Source organism: Mustela nigripes, chromosome 9, assembly GCF_022355385.1.
Source record: "Mustela nigripes isolate SB6536 chromosome 9, MUSNIG.SB6536, whole genome shotgun sequence".
NCBI classification, from domain to species: Eukaryota; Metazoa; Chordata; class Mammalia; order Carnivora; family Mustelidae; genus Mustela; species Mustela nigripes.
In genome coordinates this window covers 42,761,722-42,786,452 of record NC_081565.1, presented here as the reverse complement: position 1 = coordinate 42,786,452, position 24,731 = coordinate 42,761,722, and the positions used below count along the sequence as shown (strand labels likewise).

The 24,731-nt window shown below is 42.6% G+C and overlaps 1 protein-coding gene across 2 annotated transcripts in view; it reads left to right on the top strand.

The window, feature by feature from the left end:
* TEK (TEK receptor tyrosine kinase) overlaps positions 1–24,731 on the top strand; it is a 96,617-nt gene that overhangs the window by 34,817 nt on the left and 37,069 nt on the right. For both annotated transcript variants that reach the window (XM_059411538.1, XM_059411539.1), the window contains exons 2-7: positions 9,249–9,560; positions 18,065–18,175; positions 19,031–19,183; positions 22,969–23,100; positions 23,414–23,554; positions 24,298–24,426. In XM_059411538.1, the coding sequence (XP_059267521.1) occupies positions 9,249–9,560; positions 18,065–18,175; positions 19,031–19,183; positions 22,969–23,100; positions 23,414–23,554; positions 24,298–24,426 (978 nt within the window). The remainder of the gene's footprint in view (positions 1–9,248; positions 9,561–18,064; positions 18,176–19,030; positions 19,184–22,968; positions 23,101–23,413; positions 23,555–24,297; positions 24,427–24,731) is intronic.

Below are 24,731 nucleotides of genomic sequence, written 5' to 3'. Positions count from 1 at the left end.
TGCATTTCCTGGCGCAGATGAACGCAGTCCACTTCGGGAGCAGTCTTCTCTCGGGGTGAAGTGGACAGGAAAGATTGTAAGGCAGCATTGTAAGACTTGGGGGTATTTGCGAGGTAGGAAAACTTCATTTCTGCGTATTCCCAATCTCTCTGTCCTGTATCCTTTCCAGATTTTTGGCTGCCTCTCCTCCAGCTCTTTCCTCCTTGCCTTAGCTTCTACCAAGCGCCAGGATTCTCCACGTACCATGCTGCCAGATCTGTAAACATTCCCAATTCCCTCACATTAACGATCTGTCTGGTTCCAATCCTATCCCTGGTGACAGAAAGGGCCCTGGAGAGAAATCAGCAATTGGGGACTGGCTTGACTATCGCCTTTCCTGTGACCACTGATGAGTCTCTTGTCTGTAGGCCTCAGTTTACTTTTTAAACACTGTGAGTCTTGCTTTGGGAAGTCTCTCAAGTCCCCTTCAGTTTAAACGAGCCTTGATGGGATGGTACCACGCTACCTCCATCCCCACGATGTGGAACAGAGTTTGTAAGTAAGTGCACACGTGTGCTTTATACTCAGTAAAGTCTCCCTGTGTGGACGTTCTGCCTATTCCCTGGAAATAAACAGTTTCCTGCCAACTGACTGTAGCTAATTCTAACTAGAACATGTGTTACTCTCAAAAAGAAATTGATAGGAAAAGAATGATGCTGAAATTGTAATTAGGCGGACAACACTGTAGTCTTGAGGTAGAATAAATGATGTCACTAAACAATATCTATAGTTAGAATATTTGTTATTTGCTCGATGTGTGAATTTATTCTAATTTAAGTTATCATATCTCAGGAGGTACTATAACCTCAAGAGGTGGGAACTGACTCAGTTTTTCTCACTGTTATGTTCTCACCACCTAGCACAGTGCCTGGTATGAGCGAATGCTCAATAAAGGTTTCAGGAGGAAAAAAAAAAAAAAAAAAGAACATGTGTTACTTATCCTGAATGGAAAATTTCTGGTATTCTAAGGTGGGGAGAGGTTGCCATTTCATCCAGGAGACAGACAAGGACCATATTTGGCTGGGAGACAGGGATGGGAAACAGGCATGCCCTTTGGGCAAACAGGCTTGGCACAGCTCCTGGTGAGATGTTAGAGATGCCCAGCCTAGTCACATCAAGGATGTCCTTCTCTAACTCCAAACTCCCAATTATACAATAAAAAAGGTAGCAACTTCCTTTAGTTATTTCTAGTCTTGTACGTTTTGGCATCTTCTCGTTAATTGCCCAATACCTTCTTGGAAGGAACCTTGAGGATAACGTTAGTCCTCAGAGACTTACTACATACATAAAAGGATCATGAAGAACAAAAAGAGATTAAAGTGTTGGAAGCATGCCTGGGAACTGGATTTCTTCAGAGAAGGCAAGAAAGCAGAGAAGATACTAAAAATATTTTAGCACAGACACATAGAAATGGCTCTAGTAGTTCTTAGGATCCAATAAAAAGAAACTAATGCCAACTTTAGGATAGATTTAAGAAAGAACATTCTAGAAGAGAGTCTTATCAAACACTTAATCATTCTTAAAACTCTGCTTTGTAGTTACCCTTTCAGGGAAAAGTATTCTGTCTTCTCATATCCCTTTTGCTTTATCTGAGTAAGTCTAATTCTTCTTCAGGCCAAATGTCATTTCCTGAGGGAAATCTACCTGACCCACAAACCATTCCCCCACCCCAGCCAAGTCTGATTAAGTTCACCATTATGCTATCCCATAGTCATCAGAACTTGTCATTCTCTCTCATACTATTTATCATGATTCCAGGGTTACATTTATTTATGTACCTAGTTTCCTACATCTGTCTTTCACATTTGCCTGGAAGCTACATGAGGGTTGAAATCATCTGTTTTATTTATTATTGTGTCTCCAAGATGGAGTACAGTCACTGGCACAAGGGAGGTACTCGGGAAATTTTTTTAGTAGATGGATGAACATGTAAATGACTTCATGACAGGTTTTTAACCCACAGATAATTTTCCTTTTCTGGGCAGTATATAAAAAATAATAACCATTCCGCCAAATATCCTGGGTAGTTTGGGGGTTGTCTTGGCTTCTTCAGCTCTTTGCCAACTCCCTCATTCCAGAAATGCTTTGGTTAAGATAGTGTTCATTGACATTTTAAATATTTGGAAGTTTAAGACATCTACTGCTGTTACTAAGCTGAGACATCCAAGAACACCTTGAAAAGGTTTTAAATGTGGTCAAGATCAAATTTCCAAGAACTCATACATACAGTTGTTCTAGTCTACGGCCATACTACCCTGAACGCGCCCCATCTCATCTGATCTCAGAAGCTAAGCAGGGTCGGGCCTGGTTAGTACTTGGATGGGAGATATACAGTTGTTGTAAAGACATGATATCTTACTCCAGACACATATCGATGAAACTTTACCAATACTATAAATCTAAGGTGTTAAGAAGCACAAATAAATGGCCTCAGTATGCAATAATTTAACCTGCTTTTTCTGCTTACCCTGTCAGTGCTTTGAAGATGGGGGAGCTGGTTTAATCAGAACTTCATCATCTGCAAACAGTCTCGAACTTGAATGTGGGAAGAGAGGGACAGCAGGCTAATTGGAATAAGCATGTTGTACTGCATTGGAATGTATTCTCATTGATAATCATATTTAACCTTTCAGTTTTTTCATCTGTAAAAAGAAAAGTAGTTAAAAGCGGTGATCTTTGAGGCTTTGTGTGTTTTTATTGAAACAAATTTTTAAAAAGATTTTATTTATTTATTTGACAGAGATCAGAAGTAGGCAGAAAAGCAGGCAAAGAGAGAGGAGGAAGCAGGCTCCCCACTGAGCAGAGAGCCCGATGTGGGACTCAATCCCAGGACCCTGGGATCATGACCTGAGCTGAAGGCAGAGGCTTTAACCCACTGAACCACCCCGACGCCCCTGAAACAAATTTTTTTCCCCAATTTTTTTCCCCAAATGAAAGCTTACATGAGTGTAAATGTAAACAGATAAAAGTTAAGTAGCTCATTGAGAGCATGTATGTGTGATAATTTCACCTCCACCAGTCTCAGAAACTTCTGGAACAACATTTTAGAAAACCAAGAAATAACTCCTTGAAATAATACAGCTTGAAAAATGGCTCCATCTCTAATTTCCAAATCAGTTAATTTCTATTGTATGGGTATTCATTTAGGTCCACAATCCTTTCTATAATAATTTTTAAAAATATTTTTATTTAAAATATTTTAATTACAGCATAGTTAACATACGGTGTTATATTAGTTTCAGGTATACAATACAGTGATTCAGCAAATCCATATATGACTCGGTGCTGTTCAAGATAAGTGTACTCTTGGGTCACCAGGGTGGCTCAGTCCATTAAGCATCTGACTCCTGATCTCAGTTCAGGTCATGATGTCAGGGTTGTGAGATTCAGCCCCACGTTGGGCTCTGCTCTTGGTGAAGAGGCTGCTTCACATTCTCTCTCTCCCTCTGCCCCTCCCCCAGCTCCCGCACACTCTCGCTCTCTCTCGAATAAGTAAGTAAATCTTTAAAACAACATTAAGTGTACTCTTAATCCGCACGTTACCCTATTTCACCCATCCTGCTGCCCATCTCCCCTCTGGTAACCATCTTTTTATTCCCCATAGCAAAGAAACAGTTTTTTTGCATTGTCTCTTTCTCCCTTCTTTATTAATTTATTTCTTAAATTCCACATATGAGTGAAATCATACGGTATTTTTCTTTCTCTGACTGGCTTATTTCCCTTAGCCTAATGCTCGGTAGCTCCATTCATGTTGCTGTGAATGACAAGATTTCATTCTTTTTTTATGGCTGAGTAATATCTTCTTGTGTATATGTGTGTGTATACACCACATCTTTCTCCATGCATCTATTAGCAGACATCTGTGCTGCTTCCATAATTGGGCTATTGTAAATAATGCGGCTGTACACATGGGGTGCATATATCCCCTTGATTTAGTGCTTTTGTATTCTTAGCGTAAATACCCAGTAGTGCAATTACTGAATCATATTCTTCTTTAAATTTTTTGAGGAGACTCCATACTGTTTTCCACAGTGGCTACACCAGTTTGCATTCCCACCAACAGTGTGCAAGTGTTCTTTTTTTCCAAATCCTAACCAAAACTTGTTAAAAAACAAGTTTTTGATTTTAGCCATTTTGACAAGTGTGAGGTGGTATCTCATTGCGGTTTTGATTTGCATTTCCCTGATGCCGAGTGATGTTGAACATCTTTTCATGTATCTGTTGGCCATCTGGATGTCGTCTTAGGAGAAATGCCTGTTCATGTCTTCTGCCCATTTTTAAATTGGATTATGATTATTATTATTGGTATTGAGTTGTATAAGTTCCTTATATATATTTGGATACTAATCCTTTATTGCGTACGTCATTTGCAAATATCGTTTCCCATTCAGTAGGTTGTTTTTTAGTTTGTTGGTTATGTCCTTTGTTGTACAGAACTTTTTATTTTAGTATAATCCCAATAGTTTATTTTTGCTTTTGTTTCCCTTTCTTCAAGGGACCTATCTAAAAAGATGCTATTATGACTGATATCAAAGAAATTACTGCTTATGCTCTCTTCTTGGATTTTTATGGTTTCAGGTTTCCCATTAAGGTCCTTAATTCATTTTTAATTTCGTTCTCTATACAGTGTAACACACTGGTTCGATTTTCATTCATGAATGTAGCTGTTCAGTTTTTCAACACCATTTTGTCAAAGAGACTGTTGTTTTCCCTTTGCATATTCTTACTTCTTCTGTTGAAGATTAATTGACCATGTAATTGTGGGTTTATTTCTGGCCTTTCTATTCTGTTCCATTGATCTATGTGTCTATTTTTCTATGAATATTTTTGTTTGTTTCAAATTTTTATTTGAATTCTAGTTAGGGGTGCCTGGGTGGCTCAGATGGTTAAGTGGCTACCTTCGCTCAGGTCATGATCCCGGGGTCCTGGGATCAAGTCCCATGCCGGGCTCCCTGCTCAGTGGGGAGCCGGCTTCTCCCTCTGCCTCTCTTTCTCTATGTCTCTCATGAATAAATAAATAAAATCTTTTTAAAAAGATTAATTCTAGTTAGTTAACATATAAGGTAATATTGGCTTCAGGAGTAGAATTTAGTGGTTCATCACATATAACACTCAGTGTTTATCACTAGTGCCCTCCTTAATCCCCATCACCCATTTAGCCCATCCCCCGCCCACCTCCCTCCATCAACCCTCAGTTTGTTCTCTATAGTTAAGAGTCTCTTATGGCTTGCTTCCCTCTTTTTTTCCCCCTTTCCCATATGTTTACCTGTTTTATTTCTTAAATTCCACATATGAGTCATATGAGTGAGATCATATGGTATTTGTCTTTGTCTGATTTATTTCACTTAGCATAATACACTCTAACTCCATCCACATCAATGACTATTTTTAAAGAAAAATATTTCTTTGTCTTAGTTAATGAATCATTATTCAAAGCAATATTAAACATAAGAAAATCTAAGGGCAAAAACAATTTATAAACATTTCGAGTGTACCACAATGCAGTTTAATAAGCAAATGTTACTGTGAATGATTAGATAATGTGTCCTATAGCAGACAAATGACAGAGTGAGAGAAGTAACATTTTAGGATATTGGGCTTCAACTGTGATGGACAATCATTTGTTAACTTGGCAGATGCCATGTCATGATGGAAAGCACTTCTTTATAAATAAGACATATTTTAGGCAAATATTAAAAAGTGTTTGCAAGGTCTTTGCTAAGGAAAAATCATATCAACTCCCAAAGCATGGAAGATGCCTGAAATTCAACATGCATCTTACTTACTCATATAGCAAACTTAGCCTTTTCCTTGATGCTAGGTTTGTCAAGAACTAAGCACTGGATTGGACTAGAGCCCTTCAGACCGTGACTGAGGTGAAAGAACTCCATGCCAGTCCCCAGTGGGACTTGGGGAAGACAGAGTTATAAGGTAGGAAAAGGCGTTAGGCACAGGAAATGATACTGGTGTGAACCTGGTCTGTCTTCTGGCAATTTTTCTGAGACCTGTGTCCCCAGTAGCAGATTACTCTGTGGCACCAGCTGTGTACCTACAGTCACATCTTTCACAGTGTCCGTGGCTGAACTCTTTCAAGAAGCCACAGACCACAGCTGTACCCATGGCGTTAGGGCCCCGGCTCCTTTATTCTCTTTGAGAGGCCAAGTATGGTTACTCTTCTTCTCCCTATTCTCAAGGGTTTTTTCTCTTTTTTCTTTTTTTAAACCCATGTTTTTCCCCCCAGCATTGTGGAATGGTATCACATTTCCCACTAAAGAAGAGACAAAGAGAAAAATGCATTACTTGGATGCAATCCAAAGAGATTGGGATATGGGGACAAATGATGAGAGACACATAGATCCCTCTGGCTCTTGATTCCTTTCCAAATACAACTTTTTAAGGAATGAGCAATAGCATTTACTTTTTACATTTGATTTTTATGTGTAGGTATTATTCAAATGGTTCTAAAAGCCAGCGTATATATGTACATGGTAACAAACCTTCCTATTATCATGTCCCCCAGGTACCCCACTCTCCCCTAATGGGTCACTCTTGTTCTCAGTTTCACGTCTCACCTTCCAGAATTGCTTTAGGCATATGCAGACAAGTTACAGATGCATACTCTTGTTTCAGGAAAATTAAGTAGATGATTTTTAAGATCCACCCCAGGAATCTGGTAGGGATTTCTTCTCATCTCCATAGCTCACATACAAAATCCTACTGACACCTCACCGTAAATGGCATGACCAAGGACCAACAACTCATCGGTGGGAGAGGGCTTCCTGTAAGTGGCATACTGAGTAAGGGGAGGGAAGCCTAGTCCAGTCTGGACCCGCAGAAGTTACATGATTTCCCTTTCTGTCACTGAAAGTAAAGGGAGAGAACTGGGAGCAAAAAAGGGAAAAAGAAACCGGATCCATACCCAGAAACCATGTAGAGATGAAATGTGGCTGTCTTTTCAAATCAGCTGCGTTTTCTATTATTTCCTAACATCCTTCAAAAACCAGAGCCAGCGCAAGTTCAGTGAGTTCAGAGTCAGTCCCTCAGTTTTGGCAAGTCACTCACCTCGTCCTAGAAATGAGCCTCGATTGAACCGGAGCTGAAAGAATGACAGTGTTTCCTTCCTCTGAGGACTCTCTCTGGGAACATGCCTGGAATGAGTGAGTGTGGGAGACGAGGTGGTATCCACTCCAAGGCACAGCTGGACCTACGTGTGGAGGGGAGCTGGGCTCCAGTGTTATTTTTGGAAGCCCTAATTCCACTGCTAGTTTTCCTCACTCATCCTCTCTTACAGCACTTTTATTATTATTATTATTATTATTATTATTATTATTATTATTTTAAATCACAATCCCTGTCTCTTCTCTAGAGATCGTGAAGTTACCATTGAGGCTTGGAGCAAGATACATGCTTCTTTCGGGTCAGGTTGGGAAACCCATTCAAGGCAAATTTTGTCCCTCAGTCCCAAATATTGAGTTAACATTACAAAATATATATATATATATAGCTCTCATTCCCACTTATATTAAGATTTGACTTGGACATTCTTCTTAATTAATCAGACAAAAATGTAACTCCTAATAGTGTCCTTCTCAAAATATCACGGCGTCCATCCAACACTGGCAATTGCCATTCAAATTCTAAGAGGACTTCATGGCAGGCATAATGTCTGATATAAGCAGAGGCTCAAAAACGATCTGGTAGATGAATGCCAGTCAGCCCTATATACTCAGCAATTGATCACCTTCCTGTGGCATTTTATAAAAATTAAAACACTTGCTTTTTCTTTCTTTAAACTTAGTACTTCTCAAAACAGCCTTTTAAATTTGGGCAAGGATGTCAATTTAGACTCAGAGGAACACTTCCACGTTTAACTCATTATTCTAGAAGTCGGAGTTGTAAACTTGGACCAGGCAGATCTGGAATAAAATTAGTCCACCCATCCATCCACCCAACCACCCACTCATTCAACAAATATTTGTTAAGTCCTACATTCAGGGACTAGGCAGGGTACTCCTATATACGTCAGTGTGAACAAAACAGCTTCTCTCCTTCACGGAAGAGAACTTGTCATCCATCGTGCTTGACTTCGCTAGCCCCCAGGTCACTGCATGTAAACTTGGGGGATCAGCCATCACCTGAGCCAGTGAATACCCTTCATCCCTGGTTTTCCACACTTGAGAGGAGCAGAGATTTCATTAGTTCATCTTAGAAACTTTGGAAATCAGAGGAGAAGAGTGAGGAGGGAGGGAACCTGAAAAGAAGGCATTTTCTTTTCTAAAATGTGCTTCATCATTTATGGAAAACCTTTTAAAGGCCAGATAGGATTTCATTTTCACATGTGGGGATGGTTGAGGTGTGGGCCTAGGTGTTCAGGAAACAGAATTAAGAGAACTGAAATAATGGTCATTGTAAACCCCATAAGATACAGTGCTTAGTAAGTCTGGTACCTTATCTCATTTAATCTTTACAGGAATCCTGCAAAATGGGTCTTGTTAGCCTCGTTTTTTAAAATTACTTTATATATTTTTTAAGATTTTATTAATTTATTTGAAAGAGAGCAGGAAGGAGAGAGAGCAGGAGCAGGGGGAGGGAGAGGGAGAAGCCGACTCTGCTGCTGAGCAGGGACCCAGACATGGGGCTCCATCCCAGGACGCTGGGATCCTGACCTGAGGCAAAGGCAGATGCTTCACCCACTGAGCCACCCGGCACCCTTGTTAGCCTCATTTTAGAGATGAGGCAAAAGAGGCTCAGAAGGAAACGTGGCCCTTACTCAGTCCTTCTCTATGGAATTCTTTGATAACGATGAGAGTACCACATTCTCATTAATTTTTAATAATTATAATTACTTTCATTAATAATTAGTGGCAATAATGCTATTGTTGTGAATTTAACTCAACAAGCATTTGCTGAACACCTAACTAATGTCACAGACACTGGAGTGGGTAGAGCTATAACGCACAGCTCTGTTGGGGGGGATGGAGAATAACTGAGAGTCCATGGCAGCCGCGGTGTGCAGTGGGGCAGGAGGGGCTCGTAGTGTCTAGGTGATGCCATGGTAAAGAGTTTCAGTTCTTGTCCTATGGAACAGTAGCATTTTAGAAAGACGGCTCACCAGCTATTCTCAGCCAGGACTCTGTAAGCCCCCATTTATCCCATGGAGCCACATTAATAACCTTCCTCATGGATGACGCACCTTCTTTCTTTTTCAGGAACAGTGGACAGTGCCATGGACCTGATCCTGATCAATTCCCTACCTCTGGTGTCTGATGCAGAAACGTCACTCACCTGCATCGCCTCTGGCTGGCGCCCCCATGAGCCCATCACTATAGGAAGGGACTTTGAAGCCTTAATGAACCAGCACCAGGATCCACTGGAAGTTACTCAAGATATGACCAGAGAATGGGCTAAAAAAGTCGTTTGGAAGAGAGAAAAGGCTAGTAAAATCAATGGCGCCTACTTCTGCGAAGGGCGCGTTCGAGGAGAAGCAATAAGGATCCGGACCATGAAGATGCGGCAGCAAGGTAACATGCCCATTCGTCGGGGGCCGTGGCGTCCGCTGAGGCTCACACAGAGCTCGTCTGCGGCTTGTCTCTAGTATGCACATAGGATTTGGGAGCAAAGACACCGGCCAGTCCACCTCACCCACGTTCAACCCCTTCGCCGGACATTGGGCCTGGTTCCTGAGATGAAATGAACTGTAAATACATATTGTGCTAAGGTTTCCGTGGCCCTTATGGAGATAGGAACATGTTACCTGTATGGAGTAGGGAAATCACAGAGACGAAGACAACTGTCCATGCCAAGATAGGAGCTGTTTTGAGCTTTCTAATTGAGTTTTCATTTGTTTCTTTGTTTTGCTTGCCCCCGAGTATTCTTAACAGAAGTCACTGTTTTCAGGGGACAATGTGGTAGAAATAAGAAACTTAAAAAGGGAGCATCTATCAATAACTTAACTGGTTCCTTAGTCTGTCGGTTATCTGTGGCCGTGGTCATGCTGTGTCCCACACAACCACAGACCCCAGTGGCACGGCACAAGTAAGCGTTCACAGCCCGTGAGTATAAGTCAGCTGGGCGGATTGGGTGGCTCTGCCATTCCTGACCCGGCTTTCTCACACGTGGATGTTGGCCGACAATAGGCGTATTATGCCAGCCTTGGCTGCACCAGCCTGGGTCTGTTCCATGCGTCTATTTTCCTCTCGCAGGTTTAGCTAGGTGCATTCTCACAGAGATGGCAGAAGTGCAAGAGAACAAGAGGAAACGCACAACGCTTCTTGAAACCTAGCCTCAGTGTTGTGCGCTCTCACTCCTATCCCATTTCTTTGCCCAAGAAAGTCAAATAGCTGAGCCTAAGCTCACAATGGCTAGGCCTCCCACAATTAAATGGCAAAGATGACAGAGACAGGGAAGGTTGAAGCACTGGGGCCCTTCCAGCCCGCTGCCATTCTTGGAAAGAGAACGTGGTTTCCTTTTGGCACTTGAGTGGCCACACTTAGCTCACAGAACCCTGGAATTTTGAAGGCAGATGTTGAGGGGTTTCTGCAAAGGGGCACATTATTCTTAGCTACTGCCTCACAAGGCAGTGATAGGATGGAACCTTTGTCCCAAAATACAAGTGGCTCTAACCTAAGTCTTTAGGCCCGTCCACCAAACTGATGACCGCTGGAGAAGGCAGCTGTGCGTATTCTTTAATGGTTCTGTTTTGCCCTGAGACTCCCAGGCCTGGACAGGTGGGTAGACTCCTGGTATCTTGATGCTGCTTGCTGGGAGGAAGGCACAGAATTCCAGCAGAGATGACCTCTCCTTGTTCTGACTGGAATGATCTGGCCACTCATGTGTCAACCCTTTTTTCTGAGCTGGTCATACTCTAGAGGAATCCTTTCCAGATTGATGTCATCGTATCCACAGGGACCGTGGCCTGAGAAAGTGTCATTTTAGGAGATAATGACATTGTGAACTCTTCAGGGTTTGATTTTTCATTGCTAGACTGATCCACATAAATAACACAGCTCTACATGTGTCTCTGATGGTCTGTATTTAGCTAGGAGTCTGCTTTTTTTTTTTTTTTTTTTCTTAGCCCAGTGTCTCTCTAAGTTGAATGAGCTTCTAGACCAACCGTGGGTCTTGGTAAAATGCAGACTCTGATCCGTAGGTCCTTGAGGAGAGTCCCGAGATGGTGCATTTCCCACAAGGTCCCAGGTGGTAAGATTCCTCTGGGCTGTGATAATGAAAAGATTTGAAGGCAGCAAGCTCATTTTAAAGTCAAAAGTGATAAAATCACCATTCATTACAAATAAAGGAAAAGGTTTTCTTAGCAAAACTGCACCGGTCACCTTTAAATGACACTAGGGTGAGTGGGAAAGTGCACAACAGACGTTCCCAGGAATGCAGCTCTCCGGTGAGGGAAGAGAGTTTGAACAAAGGGATGTGAGGTGTGCCAAAGCTATCAGAGCTGAAGAGTCAGCCCTGTTATGTTCCACACGTGTCATTCGGGATTTGACTTGTGTCAAGAGTTAGTCCTTTCTGCTGACGCTTTCACATTCAGAATGAAGATAATCCGAGACGTGGGCCCCGGTGCCTTCGTAGGAATGAAATGTGGGATGCCACTGTGCCCTTTTCAGGCTGGTATGGGTCTGTCCTTGATGGTATAGAAGTAAGAACCTGCAGAGTATATTAAACCAGAATTTTGGGAGTCAAAGACCAACCATAACAACCGCTCCAAACCGAAGGTCTAGGCCAGCGCAGGGAAAAGAGAGCTTAAATTCAGCTAAATGAAGTGAAGGCTGGCTTTCTAGCGAGAAAGCACGGGGAGGAGATGGCTTTTAGATGCCTTTTCCCATCAGTTTTAATTCTTTCCTCACCACTCACCAGCTCTGGGGCCCTGGACAATTTCTTTAACATCCACTGGTCTCATTTTTCATCATCTGTGAAATGAGTATAATGATACCTTCAAAATACCATGAGTGCCTTTCCATGAAGAGTGGATGGATACGGTCGACATGTTGCTAAAAGCTGGGGTGAAATGAGACTTTGCAGAGTGAGTTACAGAATAACAATAGTGGTTTGTAAATGGTGGGAATGGGATTTTAAAAAAAGATTTTATTGATTTATTTGAGAGAGAGAGAGAGAAAGCATGAGAGGGGAGAAGCTCAGAGAGTGAAGAAGACTCCCTGCAAAGCTGGGAGCCCGATGCAGGACTCGATCCCAGGACTCCAGGATCATGACCTGAGCCGAAGGCAGTCACTTAACCAACTGAGCCACCCAGGCACCTGGGACTGGGATTAAATGACCTGTGACCTGACTGCTGAGCCTATGTGGGTGACCGTTACCATACGCTTGGCACATCCCTCCCAGTTGCTGTTAATCCCCCTCCTCCATTCTGAGCACATGTTTTATAAGGTAGAGCCAGTCCATTGAGCCAGTCCTGCAGGGCACTCCAGGGCACAGTGTAGAAACATGGGCTTAAGCCTCTGCAACTGAATCATAGGATGCAGGGAAAACTCCTTCACTGAAATCATTTTTCTCACTTGAAAAAAATGATGGAGGTAGAGATTTTACCCCAGACATCTGAGAATCAAAGGAGATGGCCAATCTATCTGGCTCCTAGTAAGTTTTCAATAATCATCACAGTGCCATGGAAATAAGCAATAATTTAGTAAGACTATTTTTCTACTCCGTTGTGGAAAAATGTAATACCATCCATTAACGTAATTGTGCAAATGTATACAAAATAGGAAAAGAGGTAGCGCTTGCTCTCTTGCATTTTAATAACAACATCACCGGCTGTTGAACTGATTCTGTTTCTTTCGCTGACCATCCAGTAGCTGAAATGTGGTGGGGGGAAAGTGCTATCCTTTACGGTCAATCAGGAAAACCTGCACAGCTCGGTCTTTGTGACACTATTAATTCCCTAGCAAAACACCAGGGGATCTCAGAGGTGCCTGCGCAGGGACATAGCAGGATAGGATAAACGGCAACGTAGTCCAGCTTGCTGCTGACTCGTGCATCTGGGGAGGAAGTGGAAAATCCATTTGAGATGGGCCAAAATACGCTTATGTTGGCTCTCACACGCCAAACAGGCAAACCATTTTTATCAATGGCATCATGCAAAAAAATCAAAAGCAGTTTGTTCAAACCTCAGTGATGATTTCATGTGGGGGTAGGGAGGTATAAGTGAAGTTTGAGACCTTTTTACATCCAAATGCTGTCTCGGTGTTCCATCAGAAGGAAGCATAGGTTATTTCCTTCCTATTTTCATCTGAGAAATCGCTTTACTTTAAGAACATCAAACTTTGCAGGGGCGCCTGGGTGGCTCTGCCACCAGGTTAAAGCCTCTGCCTTCAGCTCAGGTCATGATCTCAGGGTCCTGGGATCAAGCCCCTAGTAGAGTCGGGCTCTCTGCTCAGCGGGGAGCCTGCTTCCCCTTCTCTCTCTGCCTGCCTCTCTGCCTACTTGTGACCTCTGTCTATCAAATAAATAAATCTTAAAAAAAAAAAAAAAAGAACATCAAACCTTGTAAATATGTTTTGTGACATTGATAAAGAGGAGCTATTTCTATCTAAACCAACACAAATGAATGTGTTAAAAGCAGAAAAAAAATAGGAAAACTTGAGATCTGATTCATTCATATATTCTTTCATTTCCCAAGTACTCTTAGGCCTCTTTTTGTGTCACACATGGGAACTAAAGTGACAGTAACATTTCCTGAATACTTCTGTGCCTGACATTCCCCTAGCAGTCTTATAGACATTACTGCATAGTTTAGTCTTTACCAAATGTATCTCTGACGAGGACTGTTAGGACCTGTATTAATAGATGAGGCTTAGAGCAGTTGCAACTTAGATGCAGTCACACACCTGGTTTTCATTGTCAGATCTGGAAAGGTTCACTTGGGCTGTTCCCAGAAGCCAGGCCCTGACCAATACCCCATGCTGCCTTTCAAAACAGATGTGAACTTGTATCTTGGAGCGTTCGGGCTAGCAGGGGTGCTGCGCTCTGCGGGGGCTGGCATGGGGACATGCGGGGCCTTCGGAGAGCAGCCTTGAGGCACTCACCCTGGATCCCAGGGGAGGGGTAAAGTTCCTGGAGAAAGGGACATCTACGTAGGGGCCGAGGATGAGTGGGACTTGGTGAGACATGGGGGAAGGAAGGAGCCAAGGAGAGAGAGAAAGTTTATGACTTGTGTATGAGTGATCCGTGGTCCTTTCATAGAGCTGAGTACAGTTCAGAATGGCTGCCGTTGAAAGCTGAGGCCATGGACTTGGAGTGAGATCGGTCTGGAGAGCTAGCATTGTTGAGCAAGTGGGGGTATCTTGAGTTCATGTCTCAGCTTTCACACGGATTCACTGTCAGGAAGCCTCGGGTAAGGGACTAAGTCACCCTTAACTCCATCTCCCACATGGGTCGACAAATGGATACACCATCTTTCTAGCACACTTGTGAGACTGCACAAAAAAGTAATGGGCATAAAACTGTGTTATTACCCTTAGTCTCTATCATTAAAGGAGATACCAAAAATTGAACTCAATTATTTTATACCAGTGAGAAATATCTTTGTTTATAAGTGTTACTATGACCTCTTCTCTTCATCAGCCCTTAAGGAATAGGGAATCATGTTCTTAGTTAAGCTCTGTCCATTAAATAGCCCATTCAAATGACCTTGAACAGTCATCTTCACATTCAGTCCCTAGCAATCTCATTGATAAACGAGGTACTAGGACTTTAAAGCCTTGTGAGTAGTAACATTATATAGCCTCTGAAAAGCTTCCAGACCCAAGGAATCTAGTTTAAATCCTGACTCTCCCATGAATTTGCTGCATGAATTTGAACAAGTTACTTTACCTCTCTGCATCTTAATCTCCTCATTTGTAAAATTAGGATAATTGTAGTACCTATCTGATAGAGATATTGTGAAAATTATATCTGAATAAAGTGCTAAGAAAAAGTTGTGCCTGATCGTAGGCACTACTGAAAGGTGCTTATTATTTTCATGATCCTGTAAAGTCACATGAAATTAATCTGTGCATGCTGTAGACCAGCGGGGCTCCAGCAAAGGACAGTGTGAAGGTTGTAGATCCCTATATTAGTACTCAGCAGAGAACAGTCAATTTAGAGCCATTAATGCAGGCGTGGGCAGGATGGGTGGCGTGGACTCTGTTGTTACCGTGTTTCTACCTAAGGAGACAAGGAGCTTATGGGACACCTGGATGGCTCAGTGGTTAAGCATCTGCCTTTGGCTCAGGTCACCATCCCAGAGTCCTGAGATCAAACTCCACATTGGGCTCTCTGCCCTGCGGGGATCCCGCTTCTCCTTCCTGGCTCTTGTTCCCCCTGGTTGTGCTTTATCGCTCTCTGATAAATAAATAAATAAAATCTTTAAAAAAAAAATGAAAGAGAACAGGGAGCTTAAAAGGCACAAAGTCTAAAATAAGAAAGAACCACAGAGTGGGCGGGGGGGGCGGGGAGAAAAGCCCCTTTAGAGCTGAGCCTCGTGGGGAATAGCAGTTCCTTTTCAGGATATGATGTTGAGTGAGAAGTTCCATGGTCAGCTCCATGGTCAGACCGCCACACAGAGGGGCAGAAAATCAAAACAAACCACAGAGAAAGGAACAACAGTAAAAAATGGTCACAAAAGGTTCTCTCTGGTTCTCCTGCTACAGAGAGCGGGAGCCGCATGTGTCAGGACTGCTTGAGGAAGCCCCTTGTCACTGCGAGCAGGAGCCCCAAGTCCCCCTGCCAGTCATGTGTGCCTTCCCTGCATGCTTGATCCGTCTCAGTCCCCGTGAGAAAGCTGCCCCTGTTGTCCGTATTGCACATGTCCGTGTAGCTGTGCTGTCTTTTGTTTATATTTGGGAAGGATGCTGATCACTTCTAAGTCCCCCTGCACTTGGAATCCATCATTTCATATTCCACAACAACCTTTTAAAGTGAATACTTTTACTTCTAAATTAGAGATGAGGAAGCTGAGATGTTCAGAGGTTAAGTAACTCCTTCAAGGTCCAGTAAGTAGTGGAGCCACTTTGACAGCCCAGGACTGTCTTCTTCCAGTGCTCCCACTGCCCTTGGGTCTGTCCCATCCCCCCTCTAGGTGCTCCCCATGTCACCAAAGGCATTGATGGGGGTGTCCTGGGAGGGCACTATGCCTGGGTGTGCAAAAAGACAAGAACAGAGAGATGAACCTAAGGCTGAGTCCTGCTGAGTGCAGTTCAAGGCATCGTCTGCACCCAGGGTAGCCCTCTAAGCCCATGGTGTGCACGTACCTAATCAGCCTCTCTCAAGGCACCAGTCTGAGAGCCACAGAGGAGCCAGGAAGGAAGGCTGATTCACCCTGCTGTCTGCAGAAGGCTTGCTCCTGGGCTGAAATGCCTTAGGCATCCAAACGTCAGGGCATAGGGTGCTTTGCTACTGATGACTAATTTAGGTGCATCTGGTCAGATAATTTGTTCCATGGGATATTGGTTCTATGTTATTTATGGAGATGTGCTTTGTGGCTTAATAAGGGAGGCGATGATCTTAGAACTGGGTACAGGGATCTGTGAATAGCCAACAGATCTTTAATTGTGTTACTCAGTAATTTTGGTGTGTTTGATGGATCAGTTTTGGGAAGCTTCCACAATGTTTGTGGGTTTGTCAGTTTCTTCCTTTAATTCTGTCAGTTTCTGTTTCGTGGGTTTTGAACCTGTTGTTAGATGCATATATAGGTTTATGATTACTAGATCTTCCATTTTTTATATCATCATGTAAAGACCATCTTTATCCTTAAAATTTTGTTTTGGCTTTAGAGTAAATTATTTTTTTCTGACATAATTATTGCAGTACCAGCTTCTTTGAATTATTGAGTTTGGCATACATTTTTCTCTCCCTCAGTCTTATGTTTTACTATGTTTAATGTGTAGGTCATGAAAAAGAGCGTGTGTGTGTGTCTGTGTCTGTGTGTGTGTGTGTGTGTGTAATATATTTTTAAAAAATTCATTTAGGATTCTCTGGCTTTGGACATACATTTGGCAGAATCTATCTTTTCTGTATGCTGTGATTTTTACTTGGGCTTTTTTCTCCTTTTTTAGGTCCCTCCTGGCCTCCATGTTTAGGAAATTTACATGTTCTGATTCTCTTCTTTAAGTAGTGATGCTTAAATTTTAAAAGTTGGCTTAACATGTATGTCAATTATACCTCAGTAAGGCTGAAATTTTAAAAAATTGACTTACCTCAGTAAAGCCTAAAATTAATCCCCCCTTATTCTTATAATTGTGGCTCTCTATAGATTATGGCATAAATTAAGGGAATTCAGATACTGTTGTGGCTGGAAGAATGCTAGAAGATTTTATCCACATACCTTGTCCAACAAACCGAAGGACTCAGACATATATATATATACATATATACATACATTTATACATACACACACACAAAATTAAGAGGAAGAAAGGAAGATACTGGATCTCATCTTTGCCTTACTGTCCAATATTCCAATATTTACATCATTAGTAATAAGTCCAGTATTGTGCTGATTCCATTTGAGAAATACTTGCTGCATTCCAAAGCAATTAGAATTAGTTGGATCAACACAACCCAGAAGGACCTTGACCCAAAAGGGAAGAGCCATTTGGCAAATCTCTAACCACTTCTATTCTTTTCCACTTTGAGAAAACTTGGTAGGAACTGGAGAAGGTTGTTTGATCCATTGTTACTATAGTTTATAGCTAATGTCAGGTCTTAGTTTGATATCGGATACTAATCAACATAAAGTCCTTATCTCCCCAACTAGTTGTATGAAAACAATGTGTTTATGTATAGTGTGTGTATATATGTATTTATATTTTTATGGAGAGAATGAGTATTCCTTTCATCACATTTTTCAAAACCTTAATGAAGTTTATAATCTGTTAGGGGCCATCGATTTTCCTGTCCTACAAATCAGCTGACTTCTGGCAAGTGCCATTCCCCATTTGTTGAAGTTCCAAGTTCACTTGCTCCTGGAGAAAATGTGTGACCTCATTTTCTTATTTGTTTTCCTTCTTTCTTTCAAAAGCTTCCTTCCTACCAGCTACTTTAACCATGACTGTGGACAGGGGAGATAATGTGAACATATCTTTCAAAAAGGTGTTGATTAAAGAAGAAGACGCAGTGATTTATAAAAATGGTGAGTATGTGTTTCATTTCCTGCCAGCACCATGGTGTGAGACATTAGATAGCATGAAATGTATCGGGTCATTATCCTGGTGCAGTCTTGGGGGCAGATGTTGCAAGCAAAGCTCTTATGATGCAAGACAGTTGAATCTTATTAAAGAAGCTCTATGAGTCACTGTGGTTGGTTGCTTAATTAAGTAGAGATTCATATACATAAATGAATGTACATTCTAAATTTATGAGTGTATAATGTGAAACTGAATGTACAATAGACACCCCCTTATGATGTGATAAGAGAGGGCCCAAATTCAGCCATGTAGACTGAGGGTTGCTTGATTGCAAGGTTAAGGAAATTAGCAGATTGAGCCTGGGAACCAACTGGAAGTAGGTCTGGGAGTCCAACTGTGTCTTACAAATCTGTCCAGTTCCAGCTGTGATTTGACACCTTGTGGTGGCAGTTGCCTGATCCAGCTGGAATATTGATGGGGACTATGCGGAGTTCTGTGAGTAGAGAGGACTTCCAGATTGCAGCAGGGATTCTAGGTTATCTCCTGGTTAGCTGATTAGTCGGCTGGGTGTCTGTGCCTGTTCACCTCTTCCTGCAGAAGATAAGCACTTTAGCCTTACCTCTATCTTCATAACTTTGGTGGTAGATCACGTAGACTAACCTATCTGCTCTATCACTGTAACTTTCTCAGTTTGGGGGAGAGCACTGCATGGCTCAGCCTTTTCATTCTTCTATACCCAATATGCTAGAGCACGTTTTCTGTATCCAGTAAGAGCTGATGAAGTGGAGGGGCCAGAGGTTTCCAGGGGAAACAGAGTGTCTGCGTATGACTCACTGTTCTCTACTCTTCTCCCTCACCAGGTTCCTTCATCCACTCAGTGCCCCGGCATGAAGTACCTGATATTTTAGAAGTGCATCTGCCTCATGCTCAGCCCCAGGATGCTGGAGTGTACTCAGCCAGGTACATAGGAGGAAACCTCTTCACCTCAGCCTTCACCAGGCTGATAGTCCGGAGTAAGTGACTGAGAGGCCACAATCTGTGATGATTGGGTCATTAGGATTTTTAGTGGCAAATAACAGAAACTGACTCTGACTACCTGAGCAAAAGCCAGGGGAATTGGTTGGAAGTTTACTAAGGACTCTAGAAAATTGGTAGAATGGCTGACAAAGAAGTTTCCAGAAAAGATAGGCCCCAGGGAAGATCTGGGGCTCAGCGTGGGTGGGGGCAGATGGACTTTCTCTCAAGGAGGCTGAGCTTACTCTAACTGTGCTTCAGCAATGGTTTTCTATTTACTAAATTTGAATTCCCAAGATAGAGAATCGGATAGGTCTAATATATGTCAAATGTCTACTGGCTTACACCAATGAGCTATAGTTGAGTGTGGGGGCAACATACCAAAGCGCAGACTCCAGGACCTCACACTTGAATAGCAGCTTCATTCCCCTAAGAAGGGGGCATCACAGTGAGCTGGGCAGTCTCCCTGAAATGCATCTGATACACGGGGATGAGTTGGGCCTTCTGGATTGGTCTATAGCTAGTTAAACATTCAGTCTCCTGTGAGGCTCTTGGGTAGCTCAGTCAGTTAAGCATCTGACTCTTGATTTCAGCTCAGGTCACGATCTCAGGGTCATCAGATCAGATCAAGCCCCTCATCGGGCTTTGTGCTCAGCATGGAGTCCGCTTAAGGTTCTTCCCCCTCCCTCTCTCTCTGATCCTCCCCAGTGCCCTCATGCTCTCTCTCAAATAAATAAATAAATAACATCTTTTTAAAAAAACACATTAAGTCTCTTATAAATCCTACACTGTCCAGACTATTTAACTCTCAAATGGGATTTCTATTCTCATGTTTGAAAATGTGCATGAGTTAGAGAACTAGTAAACAACCTGATCCCTTTTTACAACTATCAAAGTAGAGAGGAACTGTCAACCAGTAGTTGTTTTTTTTTTTTTTAAGATTGTATTTATTTATTTGACCGAGAGGGATCACAAGCAGGCAGAGAGGCAGGCAGAGAGAGAGGAAGGGAAGCAGGCTCCCTGCTGCACAGAGAGCCCGAAGCGGGGCTCAGTCTCAGGACCCTGAGACCATGACCTGAGCCGAAGGCAGAGACTTAACCCACTGAACCACCCTGGGGCCCCTCAACCAGTAGTTTTTATAAGAAGTTGATTTATAGAAAGAAAAACTTGCCTTGAACTTCCTGGCTATCCCACGTATTCATGGTATGAAACAACGCAGGTCTAAGTATTTGGGCTGTTCCGTCATTCTAATGATTGGAATCTTACAGTTTTTCTTTTTCTTTGCCTTATATTTATTCATTTGTTCATTCAACAAAAATCTATTAATCATAACTCTGTGCCTAGTATTGTGTTAGTATGGAAATACAAGGATGAGAAGATGAATCACTGTCCCTTGGGTAATTCTCAGAGCAGTTATATCGGCAAATGGATAAATCGTTTTGGATTATGACAGTGGAAGTGTGAAAAGTGTGGTTCATCTGGTTTAGTCCCCTTTTATTCCACTGCTCTCAGGAAGAGTCCAAATGGCAAGAGCACGGTTGGACTTCATTTCATTTAGGTGTTTCTCTCCAGCCTATACAGCACTGCATACCAGGTGTACTCAGAGTCCAGGGAAAATGGGCACATTTTCTAGTCATATCAGAAACACCAGATGTTGACATATGGTAAAAGATTTAACTTTTTTTTTAATGTCAAAACAATCATGACATAATATAGACTAGAATTTGAAACTCACCTGAAGTTTTAAGATAAAGTGAAAGATTTCAAACACATTTTGATCTCTAGCTATCTCTTGAGACTGCTAGGAGCACTCCTTTGCTTCAGAGTATTTTGGTGAAACTGAGAAGCATTGCTAATATCTAAAATAATTCTAAGAAAGTTTGAGTTCTACAATCATCCGGTTTAGGAGTATTTTTCGCCAGTATGATTTACTTGATGTTTTAAGCAATGAGGTACAGCTAACGGTATTTGTCCATTTCTCATAACTCTAGGGTATCTATCCAGGACAAATTGAAACCTAGGAGTAAATCACAAGTTCCTTAGACTTTGTGCCAAGAATCACACTGGTTATATTTATAGCATTTCTTTTCAAAATAAATTCTCTCTCTGACAAAAGATTTCTTAGAACCAATGAATTTATAGGATTTCTCTCTATATGCATGAATATTTGGTTTCCTAAAAATATAAAACCTCAGGGTTTTTGATAAAAATCGCAGAAGGCTGATTGCATCTTGTTGCTTACCAAAAACCATTTTTCCTAGCTTCTCCATCTCTAGGAGATTACCTCAGTTTTCCCTTCAAGCTTTATTCTTTTGTCTTTCTCAGGATGAGGGGAAAAGCTGGGAAAGGTCTATAGATAAGTAGAGAGCTAGAGACATAATTCAGCGTAATAGGAAGCTCATCTTCTTCTCCATGGGCTGCCATCATTAGTATTCAACACATGCAAATAACTGTGATGTGGCTTTCAAGAAATCACTAATTGTGCAGAAGTATTTTCCCCTTTATATAGTAAGGCATGTAAATATTAACTTTTTGACATTTTGTAGCTTTATCTTTTAAATGGAAGTCTGTAAGAAAGGGTCTGTGTAGACAGTCTTCCTGATTGTTTTAGAGAAAATACTGATAACCAGGAATTCTCGCCAAAGAAATTATTACATCAGCTGTAGGCACAGGTCCAACCTTACCACCGTGAGACTAACATTCAGGGACAAAGACACTCGTTCCTATCAGATGAGAAATTAAATCGCTGACCACAGAGGGTCATCCCAATGCCCCTGCATTTTTTCCTTATATCAGAAGGTGTCTTTGGACCTAAAAAAATCATCTAAAATCACTAAATGTTAGAAAGAAGTAACTAGTAAGTAAAAATCTAGGAACATTTAACCATTCTTGTACTTTAGGTTTTGTATAGCTTGTTTTACTTTCTGTATTTTTTTGGGGGGGGGTGGTGGATGCTAGCAGCTCCTGCTCGCTCCTTCAGCCACATCTTGTCTCTACAAACTGTGGACCACAGGTTCTCACACTCTGGCGTGCATTAGAATTATCGGGAGGACTTGGTAAGAATAGATCGCTAGGCCACCTCCAATTCAGTAGGTCACGGATGGGGGCTACATTTGAGATTTGCATCTCTAGCAGATTCCCGGGTAATGGAGAAGCTAGTGGTCAGGGATCACACTTGGAAAACCATTGCTCTAGCTCTGATCGTACCTGCAGCTCTGGAGAATGCCAGGCCTTCCTCCCCTGCCCTACCTTTGCTTGGAACACACTTTGCAGCCTATCTTCTTTGCTAATTATGTGGTCATGCAGGTCCTGCTTGCATACCACCTCCTCCAGGAAGCTTTCCTTTCATCCCCAAGATAGGATTAGGTACTCCATGTCTCTCTCTCTTTTTAAAGATTTTATTTATATATCTGATAGGGAGACACAGCGATAGAGAGCACAAGCAGGGTGGAGAGGGAGAAGCAGGGAGCCTGGCTGTGGGGCTTGATCCAAGGACCCTGGGAACATGACCCAAGTGGAAGGCAGATGCTCAATTGACTGAGCCACTCAGGCACCCCTCCTTGTCTTTGTTGCTATCCTTATTTCCTGTTTCCCACAGAGGACTATTAGCTTTTAAAGAACTGAGATTGTTAAAAAAAAAAAAAAAAAAAAAAAGAACTGAGATTGTATTTTGTTTCTCTTCATTTACTCATGTCTATTGAAATGACTGCCATGTTGTAGGTGTTTAGTAAAGGTTTATGGAATGAGTGTGCTCTACTCAGCAGAGCCTTGTTTTTCTTAAAAGGATGTGAAGCTCAGAAGTGGGGACCTGAATGCAACCGTGTGTGCACCGAGTGCAAGAACAACGGTGTCTGCCATGAAGATACGGGAGAATGCATTTGCCCCCCTGGGTTTATGGGGAAGACCTGTGAGAAGGGTAAGTCAGGAGCGCTTGATGAGCAAGTTCCACATTTAAAAAGCCGTCATTGCTGGACGTAGAATTTTAACTCTGGACACTGTTGGGAACAGAAACTAAGTGGCCCATGTTAGGCCATGTAGGAACTCGGTGGGAATTGGGAAAAAGCACCCTTTCCTAAAGGTTCTTTATTGCCAATCAAAGTTGTCCCTGCCGCAGCTGAGATTAGATTGTTTTCTGTTTTCACTAGTCTAGGGGAGACCCGTACAAGAAGACCCATACATTTCAAGGGTTTGAATATTTGACTCTGACTCATCTTTTTCTCCCACCAAAGCTTGCGAGCTGCACACATTTGGCAGAACGTGTAAAGAAAGGTGTAGTGGACCAGAGGGCTGCAAGTCCTATGTGTTCTGTCTCCCAGACCCCTACGGGTGCTCCTGTGCCACAGGCTGGCAGGGTCTGCAGTGCAACGAAGGTACGTGCCAGTCACACCCCTGAACAGAAATGTTCCAGCACGTACACCCGGGAGACCCAGCTTGCAGGAGATCAGAGCGAGGGATGAACCTGGACTGTTCTCTCTACAATCCAGTGCTGAGCTATGGGTTTGTTTGTTTTTTTAAAAGATTTTATTTATTTATTTGACACAGAGAGAGCAAGAGAGACAGTGAGAGGGGGAACACAAGCAGGGAGAGTGAGAGAGGGAGAAGCGGGCTCTGATCCCAGGACCCTGGGATCATGACCCGAGCCTAAGGCAGATGCTTAACAACTGAGCCACCCAGGGGCCCCTGAGCTACAGGGTTTTGAATCACAGATGTTTTCATTGCAAGTTAATGATGCTTTCATAATTAAGCATAAGACTCTGGATGTTAGAGAAAGTGTTTTTCCTGCACATTATCTAGGGTTCTTATTAAAACACAGCCTCTTATTCCATAGGTGTGGACTGGGTCCTGGGGTCTGAGTTTCCCAAAACTCCCAGATGGTGCTCCACGGTGCTGGTTTTCAGATCACATTTGAGTTGGAAAGGCCATAGAGATTTGTATTTTTTTAGTGGACTCTAGATATCAGAGCTCTGAGGTCCTATCCAGACAGGATTTGGGCTTTGAAAATAGAGGAAGAGCTTTCTTCTGTGGACCCACTAACATCACCTCCTAGGCACCCACAGACTTCGTTTTCTCCCTTCGTCTCTGTTCACCATGGTTCTGGGGTCTTGGTTTACAGCGTGCCAGCCGGGTTATTACGGGCCAGACTGCAGGCTTAGCTGCAGGTGCACCCACGGGGAGCTGTGCGATCGGTTCCAGGGATGTCTCTGCTCTCCAGAACGCCAAGGGCTGCAGTGTGAGAAAGAAGGTAAAGCAAGGTAACACTGTAATTAGGGCCGTGTTTAGCCTGTCTGCGCTGGGCTTTGCCGGTTTTAATTCTTGCCCAAATTCCTCAAGCCCAAATTCCTCAAGCCACTCTTCTGTTTCCATCCAGAAGTTGGGAAGAATATACCCCAAGTTCTAAAGGACAGCATTCTTGTCCTTTCCTACAGGCCCTCCTCCCGGGCTTCATTCCTCCTTCTGCGAGAGGAAACCACGTACCCTTTGTGGAGCAGGGAGTGATGACTGGCGGGCGAGGGCTCTGCCTACCCCGTCTGCTCCCTTCCAGGGCAC